At 45.4% G+C, this 27,666-nt stretch overlaps 1 protein-coding gene across 1 annotated transcript in view; it reads left to right on the forward strand.

The window, feature by feature from the left end:
- Positions 1-27,666, forward strand: part of LOC310862176 (glutamate receptor-interacting protein 2-like) — a gene marked incomplete at its 5' end in the record, with an annotated part of 122,898 nt that overhangs the window by 32,172 nt on the left and 63,060 nt on the right. The window contains 7 exons of the mRNA XM_083769909.1: positions 2,843-2,992; positions 3,522-3,548; positions 11,165-11,365; positions 14,641-14,827; positions 19,405-19,550; positions 21,127-21,207; positions 23,686-23,749. Coding sequence (XP_083626035.1) covers positions 2,843-2,992; positions 3,522-3,548; positions 11,165-11,365; positions 14,641-14,827; positions 19,405-19,550; positions 21,127-21,207; positions 23,686-23,749 — 856 coding nt within the window. The remainder of the gene's footprint in view (positions 1-2,842; positions 2,993-3,521; positions 3,549-11,164; positions 11,366-14,640; positions 14,828-19,404; positions 19,551-21,126; positions 21,208-23,685; positions 23,750-27,666) is intronic.

Below are 27,666 nucleotides of genomic sequence, written 5' to 3' on the forward strand. Positions count from 1 at the left end.
CCACGGAACCACCATCTGATGACATTTAGCCTCTCAGACCCATCTGAGCCACGGAACCACCATCTGATGACATTTAGCCTCTCAGACCCATCTGAGCCACGGACCACCATCTGATGACATTTAGCCTCTCAGACCCATCTGAGCCACGGACCACCATCTGATGACATTTAGCCTCTCAGACCCATCTGAGCCACGGACCACCATCTGATGACATTTAGCCTCTCAGACCCATCTGAGCCACGGACCACCATCTGATGACATTTAGCCTCTCAGACCCATCTGAGCCACGGAACCACCATCTGATGACATTTAGCCTCTCAGACCCATCTGAGCCACGGACCATCATCTGATGACATTTAGCCTCTCAGACCCATCTGAGCCACGGACCACCATCTGATGACATTTAGCCTCTCAGACCCATCTGAGCCACGGACCACCATCTGATGACATTTAGCCTCTCAGACCCATCTGAGCCACGGAACCACCATCTGATGACATTTAGCCTCTCAGACCCATCTGAGCCACGGACCATCATCTGATGACATTTAGCCTCTCAGACCCATCTGAGCCACGGACCACCATCTGATGACATTTAGCCTCTCAGACCCATCTGAGCCACGGAACCACCATCTGATGACATTTAGCCTCTCAGACCCATCTGAGCCACGGACCACCATCTGATGACATTTAGCCTCTCAGACCCATCTGAGCCACGGACCACCATCTGATGACATTTAGCCTCTCAGACCCATCTGAGCCACGGACCACCATCTGATGACATTTAGCCTCTCAGACCCATCTGAGCCACGGAACCACCATCTGATGACATTTAGCCTCTCAGACCCATCTGAGCCACGGACCACCATCTGATGACATTTAGCCTCTCAGACCCATTTGAGCCACGGACCACCATTTGATGACATTTAGCCTCTCAGACCCATCTGAGCCACGGAACCACCATCTGATGACATTTAGCCTCTCAGACCCATCTGAGCCACGGAACCACCATGTGATGACATTTAGCCTCTCAGACCCATCTGAGCCACGGAACCACCATTTGATGACATTTAGCCTCTCAGACCCATCTGAGCCACGGACCACCATCTGATGTCATTTAGCCTCTCAGACCCATCTGAGCCACGGAACCACCATCTGATGACATTTAGCCTCTCAGACCCATCTGAGCCACGGACCACCATCTGATGACATTTAGCCTCTCAGACCCATCTGAGCCACGGAACCACCATCTGATGACATTTAGCCTCTCAGACCCATTTGAGCCACGGACCACCGTCTGATGACATTTAGCCTCTCAGACCCATCTGAGCCACGGACCACCGTCTGATGACATTTAGCCTCTCAGACCCATCTGAGCCACGGAACCACCATCTGATGACATTTAGCCTCTCAGACCCATCTGAGCCACGGACCACCATTTGATGACACTTAGCCTCTCAGACCCATCTGAGCCACGGACCACCATCTGATGACATTTAGCCTCTCAGACCCATCTGAGCCACGGAACCACCATCTGATGACATTTAGCCTCTCAGACCCATCTGAGCCACGGACCACCATCTGATGACATTTAGCCTCTCAGACCCATCTGAGCCACGGAACCACCATCTGATGACATTTAGCCTCTCAGACCCATCTGAGCCACGGACCACCATCTGATGACACTTAGCCTCTCAGACCCATCTGAGCCACGGACCACCATCTGATGACATTTAGCCTCTCAGACCCAAAACTGTAGAATATGTTGTTGTCGTTAGATAATATTTTGTCCACAATTTCATGCTTTATTGATGTTGGTACCACCATGAACCCCCTCAAGGACCCCTGACTGGTCAGTCAACTTGTAAAAGTATATAAGGCTTCGTCTATTTAGCTTGAATAGTTTATTAGATATAAATGTATAAATATCAACAGAACACAGTACAGTACAGTACAGTACTGTACAGTACAGTACAGTACTGTACAGTACTAGTACTAGTACTGTACAGTACTGTACTGTACTGTACAGTACTGTACTGTACTGTGTTCTGTTGATATTTATACATTTATATCTAATAAACTATTCAAGCTAAATAGACGAAGCCTTATATACTTTTACAAGTTGACTGACCAGTCAGGGGTCCTTGACTGTACTGTACTGTACTGTACTGTACAGTAAAGTAAAGTACTGTACTGTACTGTACTGTACTGTACAGTACTGTACTTCAGGCCTATGCACTCAATCCATAGACCTCTCTCTGATGAGATCCTCTTTTCCATTCAGTGGATTTAACTCTGTGTCTAAACAGATTTACAGACCGCTCGTCACAATGACAACCAGCCTGCGGGAGACGCACGCACACACACACACACGCACGCACGCACACACACGCACGCACGCACGCACGCACACACACGCACACGCACACCCACACACACGCACGCACGCACGCACGCACACCCTGCAGGATATACATTCTTCCATGAAGAAGACATTAAATATCAATTATCACGCTGGTTGATGTTCCCTCTGGCAGCGAGGGGGGGTAGATGGTTGGGGGGGGGGGGGGGATTTAGACATTGGAGGGGGGGGGGGGGGGGATTTCCGTGGGCTGAATATAATATAAATCGCACAAACGGTTAACGACAAGAAGAGTGAGTCTGATTACAGCCGGAACGCATGTGACATAGTTTTAGATTTTAGCGTTGTCGTTAAAAAAAAAAATCAGATAGATCTACAAGCTTGCAGCCCAGCACAGTGTGCTGGGCTGCAAGCTTGTAGATCTGCTATATGTTTTTTAGCTTTTTTAATCCTGAAATGTTCATATTGTTGTGTGTCTTCCAGTCAGAGTACAGAAGAGCAGCCATCACTGGGACCAGAGCAGCACTGCTGGTGGAAACTACTGTCCCAGCCTGGGGGGGGGGAAGCCCTGGAGCAGCCCGGGACCCCAGCCCCGAAACCCCCACCCCCCACCGGCCCCCGACCACTGCAAATGTAAGTTTATAACCCCCACCCCCCACCGGCCCCCGACCACTGCAAATGTAAGTTTATAACCCACCCCCCACCGGCCCCCGACCACTGCAAATGTAAGTTCATAACCCCTAACCCCCACCGGCCCCCGACCACTGCAAATGTAAGTTCATAACCCCTAACCCCCACTGGCCCCCGACCACTGCAAATGTAAGTTCATAACCCCTAACCCCCACCGGCCCCCGACCACTGCAAATGTAAGTTCATAACCCACCCCCCACCGGCCCCCGACCACTGCAAATGTAAGTTTATAACCCCTAACCCCCACCGGCCCCAGACCACTGCAAATGTAAGTTCATAACCCACACCCCCACTGGCCCCAGACCACTGCAAATGTAAGTTCATAACCCACACCCCCACTGGCCCCAGACCACTGCAAATGTAAGTTCATAACCCCTAACCCCCACTGGCCCCCGACCACTGCAAATGTAAGTTTATAACCCACCCCCCACCGGCCCCCGACCACTGCAAATGTAAGTTCATAACCCCTAACCCCCACCGGCCCCCGACCACTGCAAATGTAAGTTTATAACCCCTAACCCCCACCGGCCCCAGACCACTGCAAATGTAAGTTCATAACCCACACCCCACTGGCCCCAGACCACTGCAAATGTTAGTTCATAACCCACACCCCACTGGCCCCAGACCACTGCAAATGTAAGTTCATAACCCACACCCCCACTGGCCCCAGACCACTGCAAATGTAAGTTCATAACCCACACCCCACTGGCCCCAGACCACTGCAAATGTTAGTTCATAACCCACACCCCACTGGCCCCAGACCACTGCAAATGTAAGTTCATAACCCACACCCCACTGGCCCCAGACCACTGCAAATGTTAGTTCATAACCCACACCCCACTGGCCCCAGACCACTGCAAATGTAAGTTCATAACCCACACCCCACTGGCCCCAGACCACTGCAAATGTAAGTTTATCAGATGGTGGTCCGTGGCTCAAATGGGTCTGAGAGGCTAAGGTCACATTCTCACCTAATACTTCGGTAGACTCGATGCGAATGGGCGGAGAAATTGGGATTCTTGCATATTTAATTTGCTGCGGTTTGCCTTCACACTGCAGCTGTCATTCGCAGCAATTGTAAACGCAGCAGGGGGGACCTTTATCAGTGTGTTCCATTCATAAACTATAGCCTACACAGCAGGGGGGACCTTTATCAATGTGTTCCATTCATAAACTAGAGCCTACACAGCAGGGGGGACCTTTATCAATGTGTTCCATTCATAAACTATAGTCTACGCAGCAGGGGGGACCTTTATCAATGTGTTCCATTCATAAACTATAGACTACACAGCAGGGGGGACCTTTATCAATGTGTTCCATTCATAAACTATAGACTACGCAGCAGGGGGGACCTTTATCAATGTGTTCCATTCATAAACTATAGTCTACACAGCAGGGGGGACCTTTATCAATGTGTTCCATTCATAAACTATAGCCTACACAGCAGGGGGGACCTTTATCAATGTGTTCCATTCATAAACTATAGTCTACACAGCAGGGGGGACCTTTATCAATGTGTTCCATTCATAAACTATAGTCTACACAGCAGGGGGGACCTTTATCAATGTGTTCCATTCATAAACTATAGCCTACACAGCAGGGGGGACCTTTATCAATGTGTTCCATTCATAAACTATAGCCTACACAGCAGGGGGGACCTTTATCAATGTGTTCCATTCATAAACTATAGCCTACACAGCAGGGGGGACCTTTATCAATGTGTTCCATTCATAAACTATAGCCTACACAGCAGGGGGGACCTTTATCAATGTGTTCCATTCATAAACTATAGCCTACACAGCAGGGGGGACCTTTATCAATGTGTTCCATTCATAAACTATAGACTACACAGCAGGGGGACCTTTATCAATGTGTTCCATTCATAAACTATAGCCTACACAGCAGGGGGGACCTTTATCAATGTGTTCCATTCATAAACTATAGCCTACACAGCAGGGGGGACCTTTATCAATGTGTTCCATTCATAAACTATAGCCTACACAGCAGGGGGGACCTTTATCAATGTGTTCCATTCATAAACTATAGCCTACACAGCAGGGGGGACCTTTATCAATGTGTTCCATTCATAAACTATAGCCTACACAGCAGGGGGGACCTTTATCAATGTGTTCCATTCATAAACTATAGACTACACAGCAGGGGGACCTTTATCAATGTGTTCCATTCATAAACTATAGCCTACACAGCAGGGGGGACCTTTATCAATGTGTTCCATTCATAAACTATAGCCTACGCAGCAGGGGGGACCTTTATCAGTGTGTTCCATTCATAAACTATAGCCTACACAGCAGGGGGGACCTTTATCAATGTGTTCCATTCATAAACTATAGCCTACACAGCAGGGGGGACCTTTATCAATGTGTTCCATTCATAAACTATAGACTACACAGTGAAATCTGTGTAGGCTCTCTCTCTCTCTCTCACTATACGCATGCAGCCACGCACTGTTCTTTTGGGCATGGAGGCCCAGCGCTGAGCGCACTGATATAACAGACAGCAGCGCAAAATGTTTACAAGTTTATCGAGATGAAAGTCCCTACTCCCCACTAGTCCCCACACAGTGACAGCACTCCATGTTTACGGCACGCACAGACAGACAGACAGACAGACAGACAGACAGACAGACAGAATATTCTGTACGCTATAATACACTGCAGTGTTTGTATGTGTTTCCGTAAGCAATTGATTAATGTACTCGTCTTCATTTCGATCAGGGCTTCAGTCTCCTCATTCGACCACGTCTATCCACGGTAACGGGACATCTTTGCGCTGCGTAAAATATGCCTTCTCCGTCTCCAACTGTGTTCAGCTCCTCACCCGCCACATTATGTTTGCTTCATTTCCTTTATTTACTGCGGATTGCATTCACACCTGCACCGAATCGTAGTCAAGTGCGATTGGAAGCGAAGCGAAACCCCCGTTTTTTGCTCGGAGTAAAATGCGGTTCTTTGACACTCATTGGGATTCAAATGAGCCTTCACACCTGCCAAACGAAGCACACTTTCTGACAATGTGCAGCAGGATTTGTTTTAATCGCAGCTCTGGTGTGAATGTCACCTAAATGGCATCAAATGGTGGTCCGTGGCTCAGATGATTTAGAGAGTCTGATAAATGCCTAAATTGTAAGGCTGCACACTATTTGTCCTCCTAATTATCAAATGTAAATTTGTAAATCTGTATATCTGCCATTATTTATTTATCTGTCTGTCCGTACAAACATACATAAATATTTATATATTATATATTTGGGGCATATTTACAATCCGGTGATTAATCATAATTAATCACAGCTAAACTGTGATTAATCTGTGATTAATCTAATTAGAATTTTAAATCTTGTGACAGGCCGTGTGTGTGTGTGTGTGTGTGTGTGTGTGTGTGTGTGTGTGGTAACCAAATGGACCCTTATTAGATCTTTGAGAGGGTCCATTTGGTTTCATTTTACCCTCAAAGTTAAATTATTGTTAAACATTTCATTACTTAATTCACAAGAAGTACACTATTGGGTCACACATAAAGTGATGCAGAGCTGAACAACCACTGGTGGTACTTGAGCACCCTCTGGTGGTTCACAGAGGAGTCGCCCAAAAAAGGAGGAATAAAAAGACAAAAGTGGAATGAAATATTGATATTACTACATGGTAGTTCTTCTGATCAATAAGCAATTGGTTGAAATTGGCTCTCCAGCAGTGCTGAAATGAGCATGCCAGCACAGCTAGCCGTTAATATAAGATTTGAGAACAGATTAATCACATTATAAATAGCATCTGTTGTGCTGATTAGACTGAGTTTAGTCAGAACAGCAGAATTATTGGCTTCTAGGAATGGAACACAAAGGGCAGGTCTACGCTGCTGTATTTTAACATCAGTTATTATAGGAATGGAACACAAAGGGCAGGTCTACGCTGCTGTATTTTAACATCAGCTATTATAGGAATGGAACACAAAGGGCAGGTCTACGCTGCTGTATTTTAACATCAGTTATTATAGGAATGGAACACAAAGGGCAGGTCTACGCTGCTGTATTTTAACATCAGTTATTATAGGAATGGAACCCAAAGGGCAGGTCTACGCTGCTGTATTTTAACATCAGTTATTATAGGAATGGAACACAATGGGCAGGTCTACGCTGCTGTATTTTAACATCAGCTATTATAGGAATGGAACACAAAGGGCAGGTCTACGCTGCTGTATTTTAACATCAGTTATTATAGGAATGGAACACAAAGGGCAGGTCTACGCTGCTGTATTTTAACATTAGTTATTATAGGAATGGAACACAATGGGCAGGTCTACGCTGCTGTATTTTAACATCAGTTATTATAGGAATGGAACACAAAGGGCAGGTCTACGCTGCTGTATTTTAACATCAGTTATTATAGGAATGGAACACAAAGGGCAGGTCTACGCTGCTGTATTTTAACATCAGTTATTATAGGAATGGAACACAAAGGGCAGGTCTACGCTGCTGTATTTTAACATCAGTTATTATAGGAATGGAACACAAAGGGCAGGTCTACGCTGCTGTATTTTAACATCAGTTATTATAGGAATGGAACACAAAGGGCAGGTCTACGCTGCTGTATTTTAACATCAGTTATTATAGGAATGGAACACAAATATATATACACATAGGCTACATCACTTTATTTAATTATTTTTATATGCATACATATTGTACCATGTACTTTATTTATTTTAACTGCAATGATGAGCTGCTGCACAAACAAGAATTTCCTCCATGTTACTGTAATGTGATGTGAATTTCCCCATGTTACTGTAATGTGAATTTCCCCATGTTACTGTAATGTGATGTGAATTTCCCCCATGTTACTGTAATGTGATGTGAATTTCCCCCATGTTACTGTAATGTGATGTGAATTTCCCCCATGTTACTGTAATGTGATGTGAATTTCCCTATGTTACTGTAATGTGATGTGAATTTCCCCCATGTTACTGTAATGTGATGTGAATTTTCCCCATGTTACTGTAATGTGATGTGAATTTCCTCCATGTTACTGTAATGTGATGTGAATTTCCCCCATATTACTGTAATGTGATGTGAATTTCCCCCATGTTACTGTAATGTGATGTGAATTTCCCCCATGTTACTGTAATGTGATGTGAATTTCCCCCATGTTACTGTAATGTGATGTGAATTTCCCCCATGTTACTGTAATGTGATGTGAATTTCCTCCATGTTACTGTAATGTGATGTGAATTTCCTCCATGTTACTGTAATGTGATGTGAATTTCCCCCATGTTACTGTAATGTGATGTGAATTTCCCCCATGTTACTGTAATGTGATGTGAATTTCCCCATGTTACCTTAATGTGATGTGAATTTCCCCCATGTTACTGTAATGTGATGTGAATTTCCCCCATGTTACTGTAATGTGATGTGAATTTCCCCCATGTTACTGTAATGTGATGTGAATTTCCTCCATGTTACTGTAATGTGATGTGAATTTCCCCCATGTTACTGTAATGTGATGTGAATTTCCCCCATGTTACTGTAATGTGATGTGAATTTCCTCCATGTTACTGTAATGTGATGTGAATTTCCCCCATGTTACTGTAATGTGATGTGAATTTCCTCCTTGTTACTGTAATGTGATGTGAATTTCCCCCATGTTACTGTAATGTGATGTGAATTTCCCCATGTTACTGTAATGTGATGTGAATTTCCCCCATGTTACTGTAATGTGATGTGAATTTCCCCCATGTTACTGTAATGTGATGTGAATTTCCCCCATGTTACTGTAATGTGATGTGAATTTCCCCCATGTTACTGTAATGTGATGTGAATTTCCTCCATGTTACTGTAATGTGATGTGAATTTCCTCCATGTTACTGTAATGTGATGTGAATTTCCCCCATGTTACTGTAATGTGATGTGAATTTCCCCCATGTTACTGTAATGTGATGTGAATTTCCCCATGTTACCTTAATGTGATGTGAATTTCCCCCATGTTACTGTAATGTGATGTGAATTTCCTCCATGTTACTGTAATGTGATGTGAATTTCCCCATGTTACTGTAATGTGATGTGAATTTCCCCCATGTTACTGTAATGTGATGTGAATGTCCCCCATGTTACTGTAATGTGATGTGAATTTCCCCCATGTTACTGTAATGTGATGTGAATTTCCTCCATGTTACTGTAATGTGATGTGAATTTCCCCATGTTACTGTAATGTGATGTGAATTTCCCCCATGTTACTGTAATGTGATGTGAATTTCCCCATGTTACTGTAATGTGATGTGAATTTCCCCCATGTTACTGTAATGTGATGTGAATTTCCTCCATGTTACTGTAATGTGATGTGAATTTCCCCCATGTTACTGTAATGTGATGTGAATTTCCTCCATGTTACTGTAATGTGATGTGAATTTCCCCCATGTTACTGTAATGTGATGTGAATTTCCTCCATGTTACTGTAATGTGATGTGAATTTCCCCATGTTACTGTAATGTGATGTGAATTTCCCCCATGTTACTGTAATGTGATGTGAATTTCCCCCATGTTACTGTAATGTGATGTGAATTTCCCCATGTTACTGTAATGTGATGTGAATTTCCCCCATGTTACTGTAATGTGATGTGAATTTCCTCCATGTTACTGTAATGTGATGTGAATTTCCCCCATGTTACTGTAATGTGATGTGAATTTCCTCCTTGTTACTGTAATGTGATGTGAATTTCCCCCATGTTACTGTAATGTGATGTGAATTTCCTCCATGTTACTGTAATGTGATGTGAATTTCCCCCATGTTACTGTAATGTGATGTGAATTTCCTCCTTGTTACTGTAATGTGATGTGAATTTCCCCCATGTTACTGTAATGTGATGTGAATTTCCCCCATGTTACTGTAATGTGATGTGAATTTCCTCCATGTTACTGTAATGTGATGTGAATTTCCCCCATGTTACTGTAATGTGATGTGAATTTCCCCCATGTTACTGTAATGTGATGTGAATTTCCCCCATGTTACTGTAATGTGATGTGAATTTCCCCCATGTTACTGTAATGTGATGTGAATTTCCCCCATGTTACTGTAATGTGATGTGAATTTCCTCCATGTTACTGTAATGTGATGTGAATTTCCTCCATGTTACTGTAATGTGATGTGAATTTCCCCCATGTTACTGTAATGTGATGTGAATTTCCCCCATGTTACTGTAATGTGATGTGAATTTCCCCCATGTTACTGTAATGTGATGTGAATTTCCTCCATGTTACTGTAATGTGATGTGAATTTCCCCCATGTTACTGTAATGTGATGTGAATTTCCTCCATGTTACTGTAATGTGATGTGAATTTCCCCCATGTTACTGTAATGTGATGTGAATTTCCCCATGTTACCTTAATGTGATGTGAATTTCCCCCATGTTACTGTAATGTGATGTGAATTTCCTCCATGTTACTGTAATGTGATGTGAATTTCCCCATGTTACTGTAATGTGATGTGAATTTCCCCCATGTTACTGTAATGTGATGTGAATTTCCCCCATGTTACTGTAATGTGATGTGAATTTCCCCCATGTTACTGTAATGTGATGTGAATTTCCCCCATGTTACTGTAATGTGATGTGAATTTCCCCCATGTTACTGTAATGTGATGTGAATTTCCCCCATGTTACTGTAATGTGATGTGAATTTCCCCCATGTTACTGTAATGTGATGTGAATTTCCTCCATGTTACTGTAATGTGATGTGAAATTCCCCCATGTTACTGTAATGTGATGTGAATTTCCCCATGTTACTGTAATGTGATGTGAATTTCCTCCATGTTACTGTAATGTGATGTGAATTTCCCCATGTTACTGTAATGTGATGCAGCAGAGATGACTGTAATGATGTGTTGTGTGGTCTTCCTTCCAGTGGGTGGCAGCAGAGAACTGTAATGATGTGTTGTGTGGTCTTCCTTCCAGCGGGTGGCAGCAGAGATGACTGTAATGATGTGTTGTGGTTCTCTTCCCTCCAGCGGGTGGCAGCAGAGATAACTGTAATGATGTGTTGTGGTTCTCTTCCCTCCAGCGGGTGGCAGCAGAGATAACTGTAATGATGTGTTGTGGTTCTCTTCCCTCCAGCGGTGGTCAGCGCCGGGTTCTCCCCCTCGTCGACGGTCACCTCCGGGTTCAGCTCCCAGGGGAGCAGCACCGTGCCCTGCCCCGCGCTGCCCGGACCCCCCATCGGACCCCCCATCGGACCCCCCACCGGACCCCCCACCACCCCCCGCAACTCCACCGCCAGGAGGAGGAACCGCAGGAACAAGGACCACAAGAGCTCTCGTACGTTAAACATTATTATTATTATTATTATTAAAGTTTAATAGGCCTGTCACTGGTGACCATTAGCACACCGCATCCCTCTCGCTATCAGAGTTTACAGTAAGCTAAGAACGTAACAGTGGAATATCTATATAATGAAACTTTACATATAGTTTTACATATATACTATACTATGCTATACATGTGTACTATGACGTGCTATGACTACATACAATGCAATTATAGTGCTGTCTACATAACATGCTATAAGTCTGTATCAAATGCTATCTAAGTCTACAGAAATGCTACCTAATTATAGTGCTGTCTACATAACATGCTATAAGTCTGTATCAAATGCTATATCTAAGTCTACAGAGATGCTCTCTAAGGGGGTAGGGTAAGTTTGGAACTTAAGCGCTCGTTTTTTAGTAAGGCAACATCCTGCTGCCTCCAGGGCTGGACCGGGACAAAACAGATAGCATAAACTCTACCGCCCCGCTCCGTCGAGGCACACACAACAAACAAAGCCCCCAATAATACCTCCACTTTTACAGAACACCATAAATGATACAAACCAACAGACAAACTACACATGCAACCCTTTGTTGCTCTCACAAGAATGATGCTGGCAAAAGGATTGAAGATAGAAGAGGGTTTATTGGTCACTCACTGATCCGGGTACAGTGACATGATCATGAAGAGGGTTTATTGGTCACTCACTGATCCGGGTACAGAGGGTTTATTGGTCACTCACTGATCCGGGTACAGAGGGTTTATTGGTCACTCACTGATCCGGGTACAGTGACATGATCATGAGGGCAGAATGGCAGCAGGCCCGGACCTTTCCCGGTGGCCTGCCGCTAAAATAAAATAAAATAAAGTATGTATAGCGGGTACCTCGTACCCTCTGACCCCTGTAGGGGGATTAAATAAGGATACAAAGATGTTTAACCCCCCCAGCAACCGGTGATGCAACCTGTGTATCACTGACTTCAGGCATGAATGAATCCTGTCTGTCTGTCTGTCTGTCTGTCTGTCTGTCTGTCTGTCTGTCTGTCTGTCCTCTCCTCAGTGTCTCTAGTCCTAACCTCTCCTCTCCTCAGTGTCTCTAGTCCTCTCCTCTCCTCTCCTCAGTGTCTCTAGTCCTAACCTCTCCTCTCCTCAGTGTCTCTAGTCCTAACCTCTCCTCTCCTCAGTGTCTCTAGTCCTCTCCTCTCCTCTCCTCAGTGTCTCTAGTCCTCTCCTCTCCTCTCCTCAGTGTCTCTAGTCCTCTCCTCTCCTCTCCTCAGTGTCTCTAGTCCTCTCCTCTCCTCTCCTCAGTGTATCTAGTCCTCTCCTCTCCTCAGTGTCTCTAGTCCTCTCCTCTCCTCTCCTCTCCTCTCCTCAGTGTCTCTAGTCCACTCCTCTCCTCTCCTCAGTGTCTCTAGTCCTAACCTCTCCTCTCCTCTCCTCAGTGTCTCTAGTCCTCTCCTCTCCTCTCCTCAGTGTCTCTAGTCCTAACCTCTCCTCAGTGTCTCTAGTCCTAACCTCTCCTCTCCTCTCCTCAGTGTCTCTAGTCCTAACCTCTACTCTCCTCAGTGTCTCTAGTCCTCTCCTCTCCTCTCCTCAGTGTCTCTAGTCCTAACCTCTCCTCTCCTCAGTGTCTCTAGTCCTAACCTCTCCTCTCCTCAGTGTCTCTAGTCCTAACCTCTCCTCTCCTCTCCTCAGTGTCTCTAGTCCTAACCTCTCCTCTCCTCTCCTCAGTGTCTCTAGTCCTCTCCTCTCCCCTCCTCTCCTCAGTGTCTCTAGTCCTCTCCTCTCCTCTCCTCAGTGTCTCTAGTCCTCTCCTCTCCTCAGTGTCTCTAGTCCTCTCCTCTCCTCTCCTCAGTGTCTCTAGTCCTCTCCTCTCCTCTCCTCAGTGTCTCTAGTCCTCTCCTCTCCTCTCCTCAGTGTCTCTAGTCCTCTCCTCTCCTCTCCTCAGTGTCTCTAGTCCTCTCCTCTCCTCAGTGTCTCTAGTCCTCTCCTCTCCTCAGTGTCTCTAGTCCTCTCCTCTCCTCTCCTCAGTGTATCTAGTCCTCTCCTCTCCTCAGTGTCTCTAGTCCTCTCCTCTCCTCTCCTCAGTGTCTCTAGTCCTAACCTCTCCTCTCCTCTCCTCAGTGTCTCTAGTCCTCTCCTCTCCTCTCCTCAGTGTCTCTAGTCCTAACCTCTGCTCTCCTCAGTGTCTCTAGTCCTCTCCTCTCCTCTCCTCAGTGTCTCTAGTCCTAACCTCTCCTCTCCTCAGTGTCTCTAGTCCTAACCTCTGCTCTCCTCAGTGTCTCTAGTCCTCTCCTCTCCTCTCCTCAGTGTCTCTAGTCCTAACCTCTCCTCTCCTCAGTGTCTCTAGTCCTCTCCTCTCCTCTCCTCTCCTCAGTGTCTCTAGTCCTAACCTCTCCTCTCCTCAGTGTCTCTAGTCCTCTCCTCTCCTCTCCTCAGTGTCTCTAGTCCTCTCCTCTCCTCTCCTCAGTGTCTCTAGTCCTCTCCTCTCCTCTCCTCAGTGTCTCTAGTCCTCTCCTCTCCTCAGTGTCTCTAGTCCTCTCCTCTCCTCTCCTCAGTGTCTCTAGTCCTAACCTCTCCTCTCCTCTCCTCAGTGTCTCTAGTCCTCTCCTCTCCTCAGTGTCTCTAGTCCTAACCTCTCCTCTCCTCTCCTCAGTGTCTCTAGTCCTCTCCTCTCCTCTCCTCAGTGTCTCTAGTCCTAACCTCTCCTCTCCTCAGTGTCTCTAGTCCTAACCTCTCCTCAGTGTCTCTAGTCCTCTCCTCTCCTCTCCTCAGTGTCTCTAGTCCTAACCTCTCCTCTCCTCAGTGTCTCTAGTCCTCTCCTCTCCTCTCCTCAGTGTCTCTAGTCCTAACCTCTCCTCTCCTCTCCTCAGTGTCTCTAGTCCTCTCCTCTCCTCAGTGTCTCTAGTCCTCTCCTCTCCTCTCCTCAGTGTCTCTAGTCCTAACCTCTCCTCTCCTCTCCTCAGTGTCTCTAGTCCTCTCCTCTCCTCTCCTCTCCTCAGTGTCTCTAGTCCTCTCCTCTCCCCTCCTCTCCTCAGTGTCTCTAGTCCTCTCCTCTCCTCTCCTCAGTGTCTCTAGTCCTCTCCTCTCCTCTCCTCAGTGTCTCTAGTCCTATCCTCTCCTCTCCTCAGTGTCTCTAGTCCTCTCCTCTCCTCAGTGTCTCTAGTCCTCTCCTCTCCTCTCCTCAGTGTCTCTAGTCCTCTCCTCTCCTCTCCTCAGTGTCTCTAGTCCTCTCCTCTCCTCTCCTCAGTGTCTCTAGTCCTAACCTCTGCTCTCCTCTCCAGTGTCCATAGCGTCGTCCTCGGTGGGTCCTGGGGGTCAGGTGGTCCACATAGAGTCCAGTGAGGTGGTCCTCAGAGGAGACCCTCTGACGGGCTTCGGGGTCCAGCTGCAGGGAGGCGTGTTCGCTACGGAGACGCTGTCCGCTCCGCCGGTCATCCGCTTCCTGGAGCCGGACAGCCCGGCGGAGAGGTACGCACACACCGCACGCAACGCACGCACGCACGCACGCACGCACACACCGCACGCACGCAACGCACGCCCACACGCAACGCACGCACGCACGCACGCACTTATTAAAACCATAAGTAATGTCTGGGCCGTGGCTCAGAGGTCCATCCTGGGGCTCAGAGGTCCATCCTGGGGCTCAGAGGTCCATCCTGGGGCTCAGAGGTCCATCCTGGGCCGTGGGGCTCAGAGGTCCATCCTGGGCCGTGGGGCTCAGAGGTCCATCCTGGGCCTCAGAGGTCCATCCTGGGCCGTGGCTCAGAGGTCCATCCTTGGCAGGCACCTTGGCTGCTGGTAATCCAGTCTGGCAGTGTGCCGCTGGTTCGACTCCCGATCCCAACGGCCTTTACTGCATGTCTTCCTCCCCATATCTCTCTCCCTATTTCCTGTCAGCCTGCTGTCTGACTCTGACTGTTGGTTTACTTTGTGGATCTAGATTATTATCAGAAAGCAAGACATACCTTAGCCATTGAATCTCATCTTATATAATATCAGATCTGTAAGGGTTAGGGTTTACCCTGGGCCGTGGCTCAGAGGTCCATCCTGGGGCTCAGAGGTCCATCCTGGGCCGTGGGGCTCAGAGGTCCATCCTGGGCCGTGGGCTCAGAGGTCCATCCTGGGCCGTGGGGCTCAGAGGTCCATCCTGGGCCGTGGGCTCAGAGGTCCATCCTGGGCCGTGGCTCAGAGGTCCATCCTGGGCCGTGGCTCAGAGGTCCATCCTGGGCCGTGGCTCAGAGGTCCATCCTGGGCCGTGGCTCAGAGGTCCATCCTGGGCCTCAGAGGTCCATCCTGGGCCGTGGCTCAGAGGTCCATCCTGGGCCTCAGAGGTCCATCCTGGGCCGTGGCTCAGAGGTCCATCCTGGGCCGTGGGGCTCAGAGGTCCATCCTGGGCCGTGGCTCAGAGGTCCATCCTGGGCCGTGGCTCAGAGGTCCATCCTGGGCCGTGGGGCTCAGAGGTCCATCCTGGGCCGTGGCTCAGAGGTCCATCCTGGGCCGTGGCTCAGAGGTCCATCCTGGGCCGTGGCTCAGAGGTCCATCCTGGGCCTCAGAGGTCCATCCTGGGCCGTGGCTCAGAGGTCCATCCTGGGCCGTGGCTCAGAGGTCCAGGCACCTTGGCTGCTGGTCATCCAGTCTGGCAGTGTGCCGCGGGTTCGACTCCCCATCCTGACGGCCTTTACTGCATGTCACCCCCCCCCCCATCTCTCTCTCCCCATTGGCTGTCGGCCTGCTGTCTGTCCCTCCATTAAAATATATAAAATAAAGGTCTGTCTGTCCCTCCATTAAAATATATAAAATAAAGGCCTGTCTGTCCCTCCATTAAAATATATAAAATAAAGGCCTGTCTGTCCCTCCATTAAAAAATATAAAATAAAGGCCTGTCTGTCCCTCCATTAAAATATATAAAATAAAGGCCTGTCTGTCCCTCCATTAAAATATATAAAATAAAGGCCTGTCTGTCCCTCCATTAAAATATATAAAATAAAGGTCTGTCTGTCCCTCCATTACAAATATATAAAATAAAGGCCTGTCTGTCCCTCCATTAAAATATATAAAATAAAGGCCTGTCTGTCCCTCCATTAAAATATATAAAATAAAGGCCTGTCTGTCCCTCCATTAAAAATATATAAAATAAAGGCCTGTCTGTCCCTCCATTAAAATATATAAAATAAAGGTCTGTCTGTCTGTCCCTCCATTAAAAATATATAAAATAAAGGTCTGTCTGTCCCTCCATTAAAATATATAAAATAAAGGCCTGTCTGTCCCTCCATTAAAATATATAAAATAAAGGTCTGTCTGTCCCTCCATTAAAATATATAAAATAAAGGCCTGTCTGTCCCTCCATTAAAATATATAAAATAAAGGTCTGTCTGTCCCTCCATTAAAATATATAAAATAAAGGCCTGTCTGTCCCTCCATTAAAATATATAAAATAAAGGTCTGTCTGTCCCTCCATTAAAAATATATAAAATAAAGGCCTGTCTGTCCCTCCATTAAAATATATAAAATAAAGGTCTGTCTGTCCCTCCATTAAAATATATAAAATAAAGGTCTGTCTGTCCCTCCATTAAAATATATAAAATAAAGGTCTGTCTGTCCCTCCATTAAAAATATATAAAATAAAGGCCTGTCTGTCCCTCCATTAAAATATATAAAATAAAGGTCTGTCTGTCCCTCCATTAAAATATATAAAATAAAGGTCTGTCTGTCCCTCCATTAAAAATATATAAAATAAAGGCCTGTCTGTCCCTCCATTAAAATATATAAAATAAAGGCCTGTCTGTCCCTCCATTAAAATATATAAAATAAAGGCCTGTCTGTCCCTCCATTAAAAATATATAAAATAAAGGCCTGTCTGTCCCTCCATTAAAAATATATAAAATAAAGGCCTGTCTGTCCCTCCATTAAAATATATAAAATAAAGGTCTGTCTGTCCCTCCATTAAAATATATAAAATAAAGGCCTGTCTGTCCCTCCATTAAAAATATATAAAATAAAGGCCTGTCTGTCCCTCCATTAAAAATATATAAAATAAAGGCCTGTCTGTCCCTCCATTAAAAATATATAAAATAAAGGCCTGTCTGTCCCTCCATTAAAAATATATAAAATAAAGGCCTGTCTGTCCCTCCATTAAAATATATAAAATAAAGGTCTGTCTGTCCCTCCATTAAAATATATAAAATAAAGGCCTGTCTGTCCCTCCATTAAAATATATAAAATAAAGGTCTGTCTGTCCCTCCATTAAAATATATAAAATAAAGGCCTGTCTGTCCCTCCATTAAAATATATAAAATAAAGGCCTGTCTGTCCCTCCATTAAAATATATAAAATAAAGGCCAAAGCTTGTAGGTCTGCTATTTTTCAATAGCTAAAGCATAACATGATGCTAACACCAAAACGGGTTCCCGGTCAGAATGGGTTAAAATCCGATAGATCTGCCGGTGATACGATACGATACGGCCCAATTAACGAGTCCATCGTCATTGGTCGAGTGGACGAGCATCGCCATGTAAGATGAACCAATTGGCATGCAGCGCTTGGTGTCATGTGACGGTGGGGCTCCCATAAGGAGGACATTATGTAACGATGTCGTCTCTGTCAGCGCCCATGCAACCTTCATGAATAATTAATTAACCCTCATGAATAATCAATCCATTTTGGGCGGGAACCCCTTTTGGTGTTTTAAGCTTTATGTTAAATACTTTAGCTATTGAAAAATAGCAGATCTACAAGCTCGTATAGCTTGTAGGTCTGCTATTTTTGGAAAAAGCATGGAAATGTGGTGCAAATCGTTGAATATATATTCTTTCAGGGCGAACGTTTTTAACCCATTCTGAACGGGAACCCATTTTGGTGTTATGCTTTAGCTATTGAAAAATAGCAGATCTACAAGCTCATAGCACGCCACCGAGTGTACCGCAAACATTTTGGCTTGCTCCAGTGATTTCTATGTACTGTTCTATCTTATCTGTTTCTAGGTACTGTTCTATCTTATCTATTTCTATGTACTGCTCTATCTTATCTATTTCTAGGTACTGTTCTATCTTATCTATTTCTAGGTACTGTTCTATCTTATCTATTTCTAGGTACTGTTCTATCTTATCTATTTCTAGGTACTGTTCTATCTTATCTATTTCTATGTACTGTTCTATCTTATCTATTTCTAGGTACTGTTCTATCTTATCTATTTCTAGGTACTGTTCTATCTTATCTATTTCTAGGTACTGTTCTATCTTATCTATTTCTATATGTACTGTTCTATCTTATCTATTTCTAGGTACTGTCTTTGCTGCTCTGTTTCTTATTTACAATTTACAATGTAGGCATTTATCAGACGCTCTTAATCCAGAGCGACTTACATTAAGCAAGAACAAAAAGCATGGGAATACATCACATAAAAACATTTATCAAGAAACATGTGTAAGCTAAGAAAGTAACAGTGGAATATCTATATAATGAAACTATACATATAAACTATACATCTATACTACTATGCTATACATATGTACTATGACGTGCTATGACTACATACAATGCAATTATAGTGCAGTCTACATAACATGCTATAAGTCTGTATCAGATGCTATCTAAGTCTACAGAAATGCTATCTAAGGGGGTAGGGTAAGTGCTATGGGCCATGATGGAGTCTGAAAAGGTGGGTTTTCAGACTACGGCGGAAGATTGGGAGTGATGCTGCAGTTCTGACTGCGATGGGAAGTGCATTCCACAGTTTTGGAGCCAGAAGGGAGAAGAGTTATTTCATTGTTGGTTTATTTTTCTGATTGAGATGTTCTTGTTTTATTCCTTTTATTTTATTGTACAGCACCTTGTAACAACTGTTTTGAAAGGCGCTCTATAAATAAAATTACCTTACCTTCTCATGTGAGCTTAAATGTAGTAAGCATCCATCGTTTACACTACTCAAATCATTGTGTGTGTGTGTGTGTGTGTGTGTGTGTGTGTGTGTGTGTGTGTGTGTGTGTGTGTGTGTGTGTGTGTGTGTGTGTGTGTGTGTGTGTGTGTGTGTGTGTGTGTGTGCATAGGTGCGGTCTCCTCCAGCTTGGGGACAGACTGCTGTCAATCAACGGCGTCCCCACAGAGGATGGGACGCTGGAAGAGGCTCACCAGCTGCTGAGGGACGCCGCTCTGGCCAATAAGGTCTCTCTGGAGGTGGAGTTTGATGTGGCAGGTACTGCTCTGAGCCAATCGGGTGGCTCTGGAGGTGGAGTTTGGCATTTCATGTTTGTTTTGTCACGGTTTGTTTTACATCATCAAGAGAATTCCCCTTTAACTTTCTGACCACAGACGAAAAACAGTCTTAAGTCCAAATGTCATTCTGAGCCCTCCAGGAAAAGGCCTCGTTGCCCTGACCCCTTATCTATCATTTAAATAGGGTGGACTTAGACTCTTTTTCCTCTGTGGCATTAATAAAGTATTTATTTAACCCATTTTGCGCGGGAACCCCTTTTGGTGTTTTAAGCATTATGTAGCAGATCTACAAGCTCATAACTTGTAGGTCTGCTATATTTTCTTTATCGATGAAAATGTGCCTCAAATCTTTGAATATATATTATTACAGAGTGAACATTTTTAACCCTGGCTGGAACAACACATTTTCAGACGGGTTGGCGGAGGCATAATTACATATATTTTTTTGGGGTCCTTGACGTGAAATATTGTCCACCAACTGATACAGAAACATGAGGTTTTTCAGAAATTTGTCAAGATTTTGAAGATTTTTTTATTATTTATTTCGACGTCCGGCCAAAATGGGTTAATCAGACCAGTGTGTTGTCCAGTGGAAACCTCGTATGAATCTGATCTCAGGTCAGAATGGGTTAAAGACCTTTTAAGCCTCGGACAAAGACAACTGTTGACGACAAACACAATGTTTTGGGACCAACAAATAATTAGAAAGAAGAAGAAGAAGAAAGGGCAGGGGGTGCAACACAGTTTTTTGTTGTTTTTCTTCTTTCTAATTATTTGTTTTTTTCTAAAAAAATCACACCCCTGTGAAGTGAGGGGCGCTAATATATTAAAGTCTAACTCATGTTGATGAGGTGATGTCATGGTGATGTAAAACAAACATTAAACGCCATTAACAATAAAGAGACAATATGACGTAAATGTTCCCTTCATTGTTCAATGAGTTTACAAAACAAAACAAACATTAAACCTATATATAGGGGGGAGGGGCTAGGGGAGGGGCTAGGGGAGGGAGGGGATAGGGGAGGGGCTAGCGCCGCACAAAAAATACTTACTAGAGTCTGTAGTTCCCAGCAGTAAACTACCTGTCTGTCTGTCTGTTATCTCCCATATAGTCTGTAGTTCCCAGCAGTAAACTACCTGTCTGTCTGTCTGTTATCTCCCATAGAGTCTGTAGTTCCCAGCAGTAAACTACCTGTCTGTCTGTCTGTTATCTCCCATAGAGTCTGTAGTTCCCAGCAGTAAACTACCTGTCTGTCTGTCTGTTCTCCCCATAGAGTCTGTAGTTCCCAGCAGTAAACTACCTGTCTGTCTGTCTGTCTGTTATCTCCCCATAGTCTGTAGTTCCCAGCAGTAAACTACCTGTCTGTCTGTCTGTTCTCCCCACAGAGTCTGTAGTTCCCAGCAGTAAACTACCTGTCTGTCTGTCTGTTATCTCCCACAGAGTCTGTAGTTCCCAGCAGTAAACTACCTGTCTGTCTGTCTGTTATCTCCCACAGAGTCTGTAGTTCCCAGCAGTAAACTACCTGTCTGTCTGTCTGTCTGTTATCTCCCCACAGAGTCTGTAGTTCCCAGCAGTGGGACATTCCATGTCAAACTACCCAAGAGGAGAGGAGTGGAGTTGGGCATCTCAATCAGTGGTGAGCTATACCAAACACAGGCATTAGGGGGCAGCGTTGCTCTACGTTAGACCAACACAGACCTGGCATCACTTTTAGGATCAGTGGAAGTCTGTGATGTCATTTAAATGCACTGAAGCAGCTCATTAATTATGCATGACAAATAATGCTCACACCCAAGACTTAGATTACATTGTTGTCGTTATATTTAGTCCACAATTCCATCCATGCTGTGTTGATGTTGGTACCATTAGGAGAGATAACATGATGTTGGTACCATTAGGAGAGATAACATGATGTTGGTACCATTAGGAGAGATAACATGATGTTGGTACCATTAGGAGAGATAATATGATGTTGGTACCATTAGGAGAGATAACATGATGTTGGTACCATTAGGAGAGATAACATGATGTTGGTACCATTAGGAGAGATAACATGATGTTGGTACCATTAGGAGAGATAACATGATGTTGGTACCATTAGGAGAGATAACATGATGTTGGTACCATTAGGAGAGATAACATGGTGTTGGTACCATTAGGAGAGATAACATGATGTTGGTACCATAAGGAGAGATAACATGATGTTGGTACCATAAGGAGAGATAACATGATGTTGGTACCATTAGGAGAGATAACATGATGTTGGTACCATAAGGAGAGATAACATGATGTTGGTACCATAAGGAGAGATAACATGATGTTGGTACCATTAGGAGAGATAACATGATGTTGGTACCATTAGTAGAGATAACATGATGTTGGTACCATAAGGAGAGATAACATGATGTTGGTACCATTAGGAGAGATAACATGATGTTGGTACCATTAGTAGAGATAACATGATGTTGGTACCATTAGGAGAGATAACATGGTGTTGGTACCATTAGGAGAGATAACATGATGTTGGTACCATTAGGAGAGATAACATGATGTTGGTACCATTAGGAGAGATAACATGATGTTGGTACCATTAGGATAGATAACATGATGTTGGTACCATTAGGAGAGATAACATGGTGTTGGTACCATTAGGAGAGATAACATGATGTTGGTACCATTAGGAGAGATAACATGATGTTGGTACCATTAGGAGAGATAACATGGTGTTGGTACCATTAGGAGAGATAACATGATGTTGGTACCATTAGGAGAGATAACATGGTGTTGGTACCATTAGGAGAGATAACATGATGTTGGTACCATTAGGAGAGATAACATGGTGTCGGTACCATTAGGAGAGATAACATGGTGTTGGTACCATTAGGAGAGATAACATGGTGTTGGTACCATTAGGAGAGATAACATGGTGTTGGTACCATTAGGAGAGATAACATGATGTTGGTACCATTAGGAGAGATAACATGATGTTGGTACCATTAGGAGAGATAACATGATGTCGGTACCATTATGAGAGATAACATGGTGTCGGTACCATTAGGAGAGATAACATGATGTCGGTACCATTAGGAGAGATAACATGGTGTTGGTACCATTAGGAGAGATAACATGGTGTCGGTACCATTAGGAGAGATAACATGATGTTGGTACCATTAGGAGAGATAACATGATGTCGGTACCATTAGGAGAGATAACATGGTGTCGGTACCATTAGGAGAGATAGCATGGTGTCGGTACCATTAGGAGAGATAACATGGTGTTGGTACCATTAGGAGAGATAACATGATGTTGGTACCATTAGGAGAGATAACATGATGTTGGTACCATTAGGAGAGATAACATGATGTTGGTACCATTATGAGAGATAACATGATGTTGGTACCATTAGGAGAGATAACATGATGTTGGTACCATTAGGAGAGATAACATGATGTTGGTACCATTAGGAGAGATAACATGGTGTTGGTACCATTAGGAGAGATAACATGATGTTGGTACCATTAGGAGAGATAACATGGTGTTGGTACCATTAGGAGAGATAACATGATGTTGGTACCATTAGGAGAGATAACATGGTGTTGGTACCATTAGGAGAGATAACATGATGTTGGTACCATTAGGAGAGATAACATGGTGTTGGTACCATTAGGAGAGATAACATGATGTTGGTACCATTAGGAGAGATAACATGGTGTTGGTACCATTAGGAGAGATAACAGGCATACGTTGATCAAAATAACAATTATTCTACATTCTCTGTAGACTTTATGTAAATTAACTTAAGTAACAATAATGTAACTCTTGCTCATTATGGGCTCCATTTTCCGTCAACGCTAAACCCCTTATACCTAAACCCCTTATCCCTAAACTTCTTTGCCTTTTTTTTTACTATTTTGAAAAACATTTTTTAATAGTTCCAACTAGTCCATCTACATTGACACGTTGTGAGCTTGTAGAATTGGCCATTTTAACTATTCAAAAAGGTTTAGCATATTTGTAAAGAAGAAGTTTAGGGATAAGGGGTTTAGCGGTGACCAAAATGGAGCCCTATAGGAAACCAAATGGACCCGTAGGTGATGTCATTATGTCTCCACAGCATGTAGGAAACCAGGCCAGCCTCTGATCATCTCTGACATCAGGAAAGGAAGCATCGCTCACAGGTACGTGTCATCATATCCATGGGTGGGAGCACGCTCTGCTTGCACACAAGTAGGCCATTCATGGCATACTGGTGTGAAGGTTGGCAGCTCGACAGAGTGCATTTCTGGTTTATTCTGAATTTGAGCCACGGACCTGATGACAATTAGCCTCTCAGACCCATTTGAGCCACGGAACCACCATTTGATGACATTTAGCCTCTCAGACCAATCTGAGCCACGGACCACCATTTGATGACATTTAGCCTCTCAGACCCATCTGAGCCACGGACCACCATTTGATGACATTTAGCCTCTCAGACCCATCTGATGACATTTAGCCTCTCAGACCCATCTGAGCCACGGACCACCATTTGATGACATTTAGCCTCTCAGACCCATCTGAGCCACGGACCACCATTTGATGACATTTAGCCTCTCAGACCCATCTGATGACATTTAGCCTCTCAGACCCATTTGAGCCACGGACCACCATTTGATGACATTTAGCCTCTCAGACCCATCTGAGCCACGGACCACCATCTGATGACATTTAGCCTCTCAGACCCATTTGAGCCACGGACCACCATTTGATGACATTTAGCCTCTCAGACCAATCTGAGCCACGGACCACCATTTGATGACATTTAGCCTCTCAGACCCATCTGAGCCACGGACCACCATTTGATGACATTTAGCCTCTCAGATCCATCTGAGCCTCGGACCACCATCTGATGACATTTAGCCTCTCAGACCCAAAACTAAATAATATTTTGTTGTTGTTGGATCAGATTTTGTCCATAATTCCATGCTGTATCTGTGGTTACAATTAGGAGAGATAGCAGGCAAACGTTGATCAGAATTCTCCTACATTCTCTAGTTGCGTAGACATTAAGTAGCAGATGTTTAACAATTGACCTCTTGAGAGCGTAACATGAAACCAAATGGACCCCCTGGTACCTCCTCAAGGACCCCCGGTGGTCCCCGGACCCCCTGATTTACACGGTATCTGTTCTGAAATGCTTCCGTTTAAAGTTGTGTAACTTTCATCATGTGGAATTGGAACCCGAGTCTGGCACGACGCACGTTCTGAAATATTGATCGTTGAGCAGACGGAGCGCAGCCAGCTCAGTGGATGAGCGGTTAGAGTGTCCGTCCCGAGCACTCCCTGCCTCCCTCCTCCCTGCTTATTGTCACCCAGAGTCACCTCAATGCCTCCCTGCTTATTGTCACCCAGAGTCACCTCAATGCCTCCCTGCTTATTGTCACCCAGAGTCACCTCAATGCCTCCCTGCTTATTGTCACCCAGAGTCACCCCAATGCCTCCCTGCTTATTGTCACCCAGAGTCACCTTAATGCCTCCCTGCTTATTGTCACCCAGAGTCACCCCAATGCCTCCCTGCTTATTGTCACCCAGAGTCACCCCAATGCCTCCCTGCTTATTGTCACCCAGAGTCACCTCAATGCCTCCCTGCTTATTGTCACCCAGAGTCACCTCAATGCCTCCCTGCTTATTGACACCCAGAGTCACCTCAATGCCTCCCTGCTTATTGTCACCCAGAGTCACCCCAATGCCTCCCTGCTTATTGTCACCCAGAGTCACCTCAATGCCTCCCTGCTTATTGTCACCCAGAGTCACCTCAATGCCTCCCTGCTTATTGTCACCCAGAGTCACCCCAATGCCTCCCTGCTTATTGTCACCCAGAGTCACCTCAATGCCTCCCTGCTTATTGTCACCCAGAGTCACCCCAATGCCTCCCTGCTTATTGTCACCCAGAGTCACCTCAATGCCTCCCTGCTTATTGTCACCCAGAGTCACCCCAATGCCTCCCTGCTTATTGTCACCCAGAGTCACCTCAATGCCTCCCTGCTTATTGTCACCCAGAGTCACCCCAATACCTCCCTGCTTATTGTCACCCACAGTCACCTCAATGCCTCCCTGCTTATTGTCACCCAGAGTCACCTCAATGCCTCCCTGCTTATTGTCACCCAGAGTCACCTCAATGCCTCCCTGCTTATTGTCACCCAGAGTCACCCCACAATACCTCCCTGCTTATTGTCACCCAGAGTCACCCCAATACCTCCCTGCTTATTGTCACCCAGAGTCACCTCAATGCCTCCCTGCTTATTGTCACCCAGAGTCACCCCAATGCCTCCCTGCTTATTGTCACCCAGAGTCACCTCAATGCCTCCCTGCTTATTGTCACCTAGAGTCACCCCAATGCCTCCCTGCTTATTGTCACCCAGAGTCACCTCAATGCCTCCCTGCTTATTGTCACCCAGAGTCACCTCAATGCCTCCCTGCTTATTGTCACCCAGAGTTACCCCAATGCCTCCCTGCTTATTGTCACCCAGAGTCACCTCAATGCCTCCCTGCTTATTGTCACCCAGAGTCACCTCAATGCCTCCCTGCTTATTGTCACCCAGAGTCACCTCAATGCCTCCCTGCTTATTGTCACCCAGAGTCACCTCAATGCCTCCCTGCTTATTGACACCCAGAGTCACCCCAATGCCTCCCTGCTTATTGTCACCCAGAGTCACCCCAATCCTCCCTGCTTATTGTCACCCAGAGTCACCCCAATGCCTCCCTGCTTATTGTCACCCAGAGTCACCCCAATCCTCCCTGCTTATTGTCACCCAGAGTCACCTCAATGCCTCCCTGCTTATTGTCACCCAGAGTCACCTCAATGCCTCCCTGCTTATTGTCACCCAGAGTCACCCCAATGCCTCCCTGCTTATTGTCACCCAGAGTCACCTCAATGCCTCCCTGCTTATTGTCACCCAGAGTCACCTTAATGCCTCCCTGCTTATTGTCACCCAGAGTCACCCCAATACCTCCCTGCTTATTGTCACCCAGAGTCACCCCAATACCTCCCTGCTTATTGTCACCCAGAGTCACCTCAATGCCTCCCTGCTTATTGTCACCCAGAGTCACCCCAATGCCTCCCTGCTTATTGTCACCCAGAGTCACCTCAATGCCTCCCTGCTTATTGTCACCCAGAGTCACCTCAATGCCTCCCTGCTTATTGTCACCCAGAGTCACCTCAATGCCTCCCTGCTTATTGTCACCCAGAGTCACCTCAATGCCTCCCTGCTTATTGTCACCCAGAGTCACCTCAATGCCTCCCTGCTTATTGTCACCCAGAGTCACCCCACAATACCTCCCTGCTTATTGTCACCCAGAGTCACCCCAATACCTCCCTGCTTATTGTCACCCAGAGTCACCCCAATGCCTCCCTGCTTATTGTCACCCAGAGTCACCTCAATGCCTCCCTGCTTATTGTCACCCAGAGTCACCCCAATGCCTCCCTGCTTATTGTCACCCAGAGTCACCTCAATGCCTCCCTGCTTATTGTCACCCAGAGTCACCCCAATACCTCCCTGCTTATTGTCACCCAGAGTCACCCCAATTCCTCCCTGCTTATTGTCACCTAGAGTCACCTCAATGCCTCCCTGCTTATTGTCACCCAGAGTCACCTCAATGCCTCCCTGCTTATTGTCACCTAGAGTCACCCCAATGCCTCCCTGCTTATTGTCACCCAGAGTCACCTCAATGCCTCCCTGCTTATTGTCACCCAGAGTCACCTCAATGCCTCCCTGCTTATTGTCACCTAGAGTCACCCCAATGCCTCCCTGCTTATTGTCACCCAGAGTCACCTCAATGCCTCCCTGCTTATTGTCACCCAGAGTCACCTCAATGCCTCCCTGCTTATTGTCACCCAGAGTCACCTCAATGCCTCCCTGCTTATTGTCACCCAGAGTCACCTCAATGCCTCCCTGCTTATTGTCACCCAGAGTCACCCCAATGCCTCCCTGCTTATTGTCACCCAGAGTCACCTCAATGCCTCCCTGCTTATTGTCACCCAGAGTCACCTCAATGCCTCCCTGCTTATTGTCACCCAGAGTCACCTCAATGCCTCCCTGCTTATTGTCACCCAGAG

This window comes from Protomyctophum parallelum (genome assembly GCF_964188405.1).
Source record: "Protomyctophum parallelum genome assembly, chromosome: 7".
In the NCBI taxonomy this organism is placed as follows: Eukaryota; Metazoa; Chordata; class Actinopteri; order Myctophiformes; family Myctophidae; genus Protomyctophum; species Protomyctophum parallelum.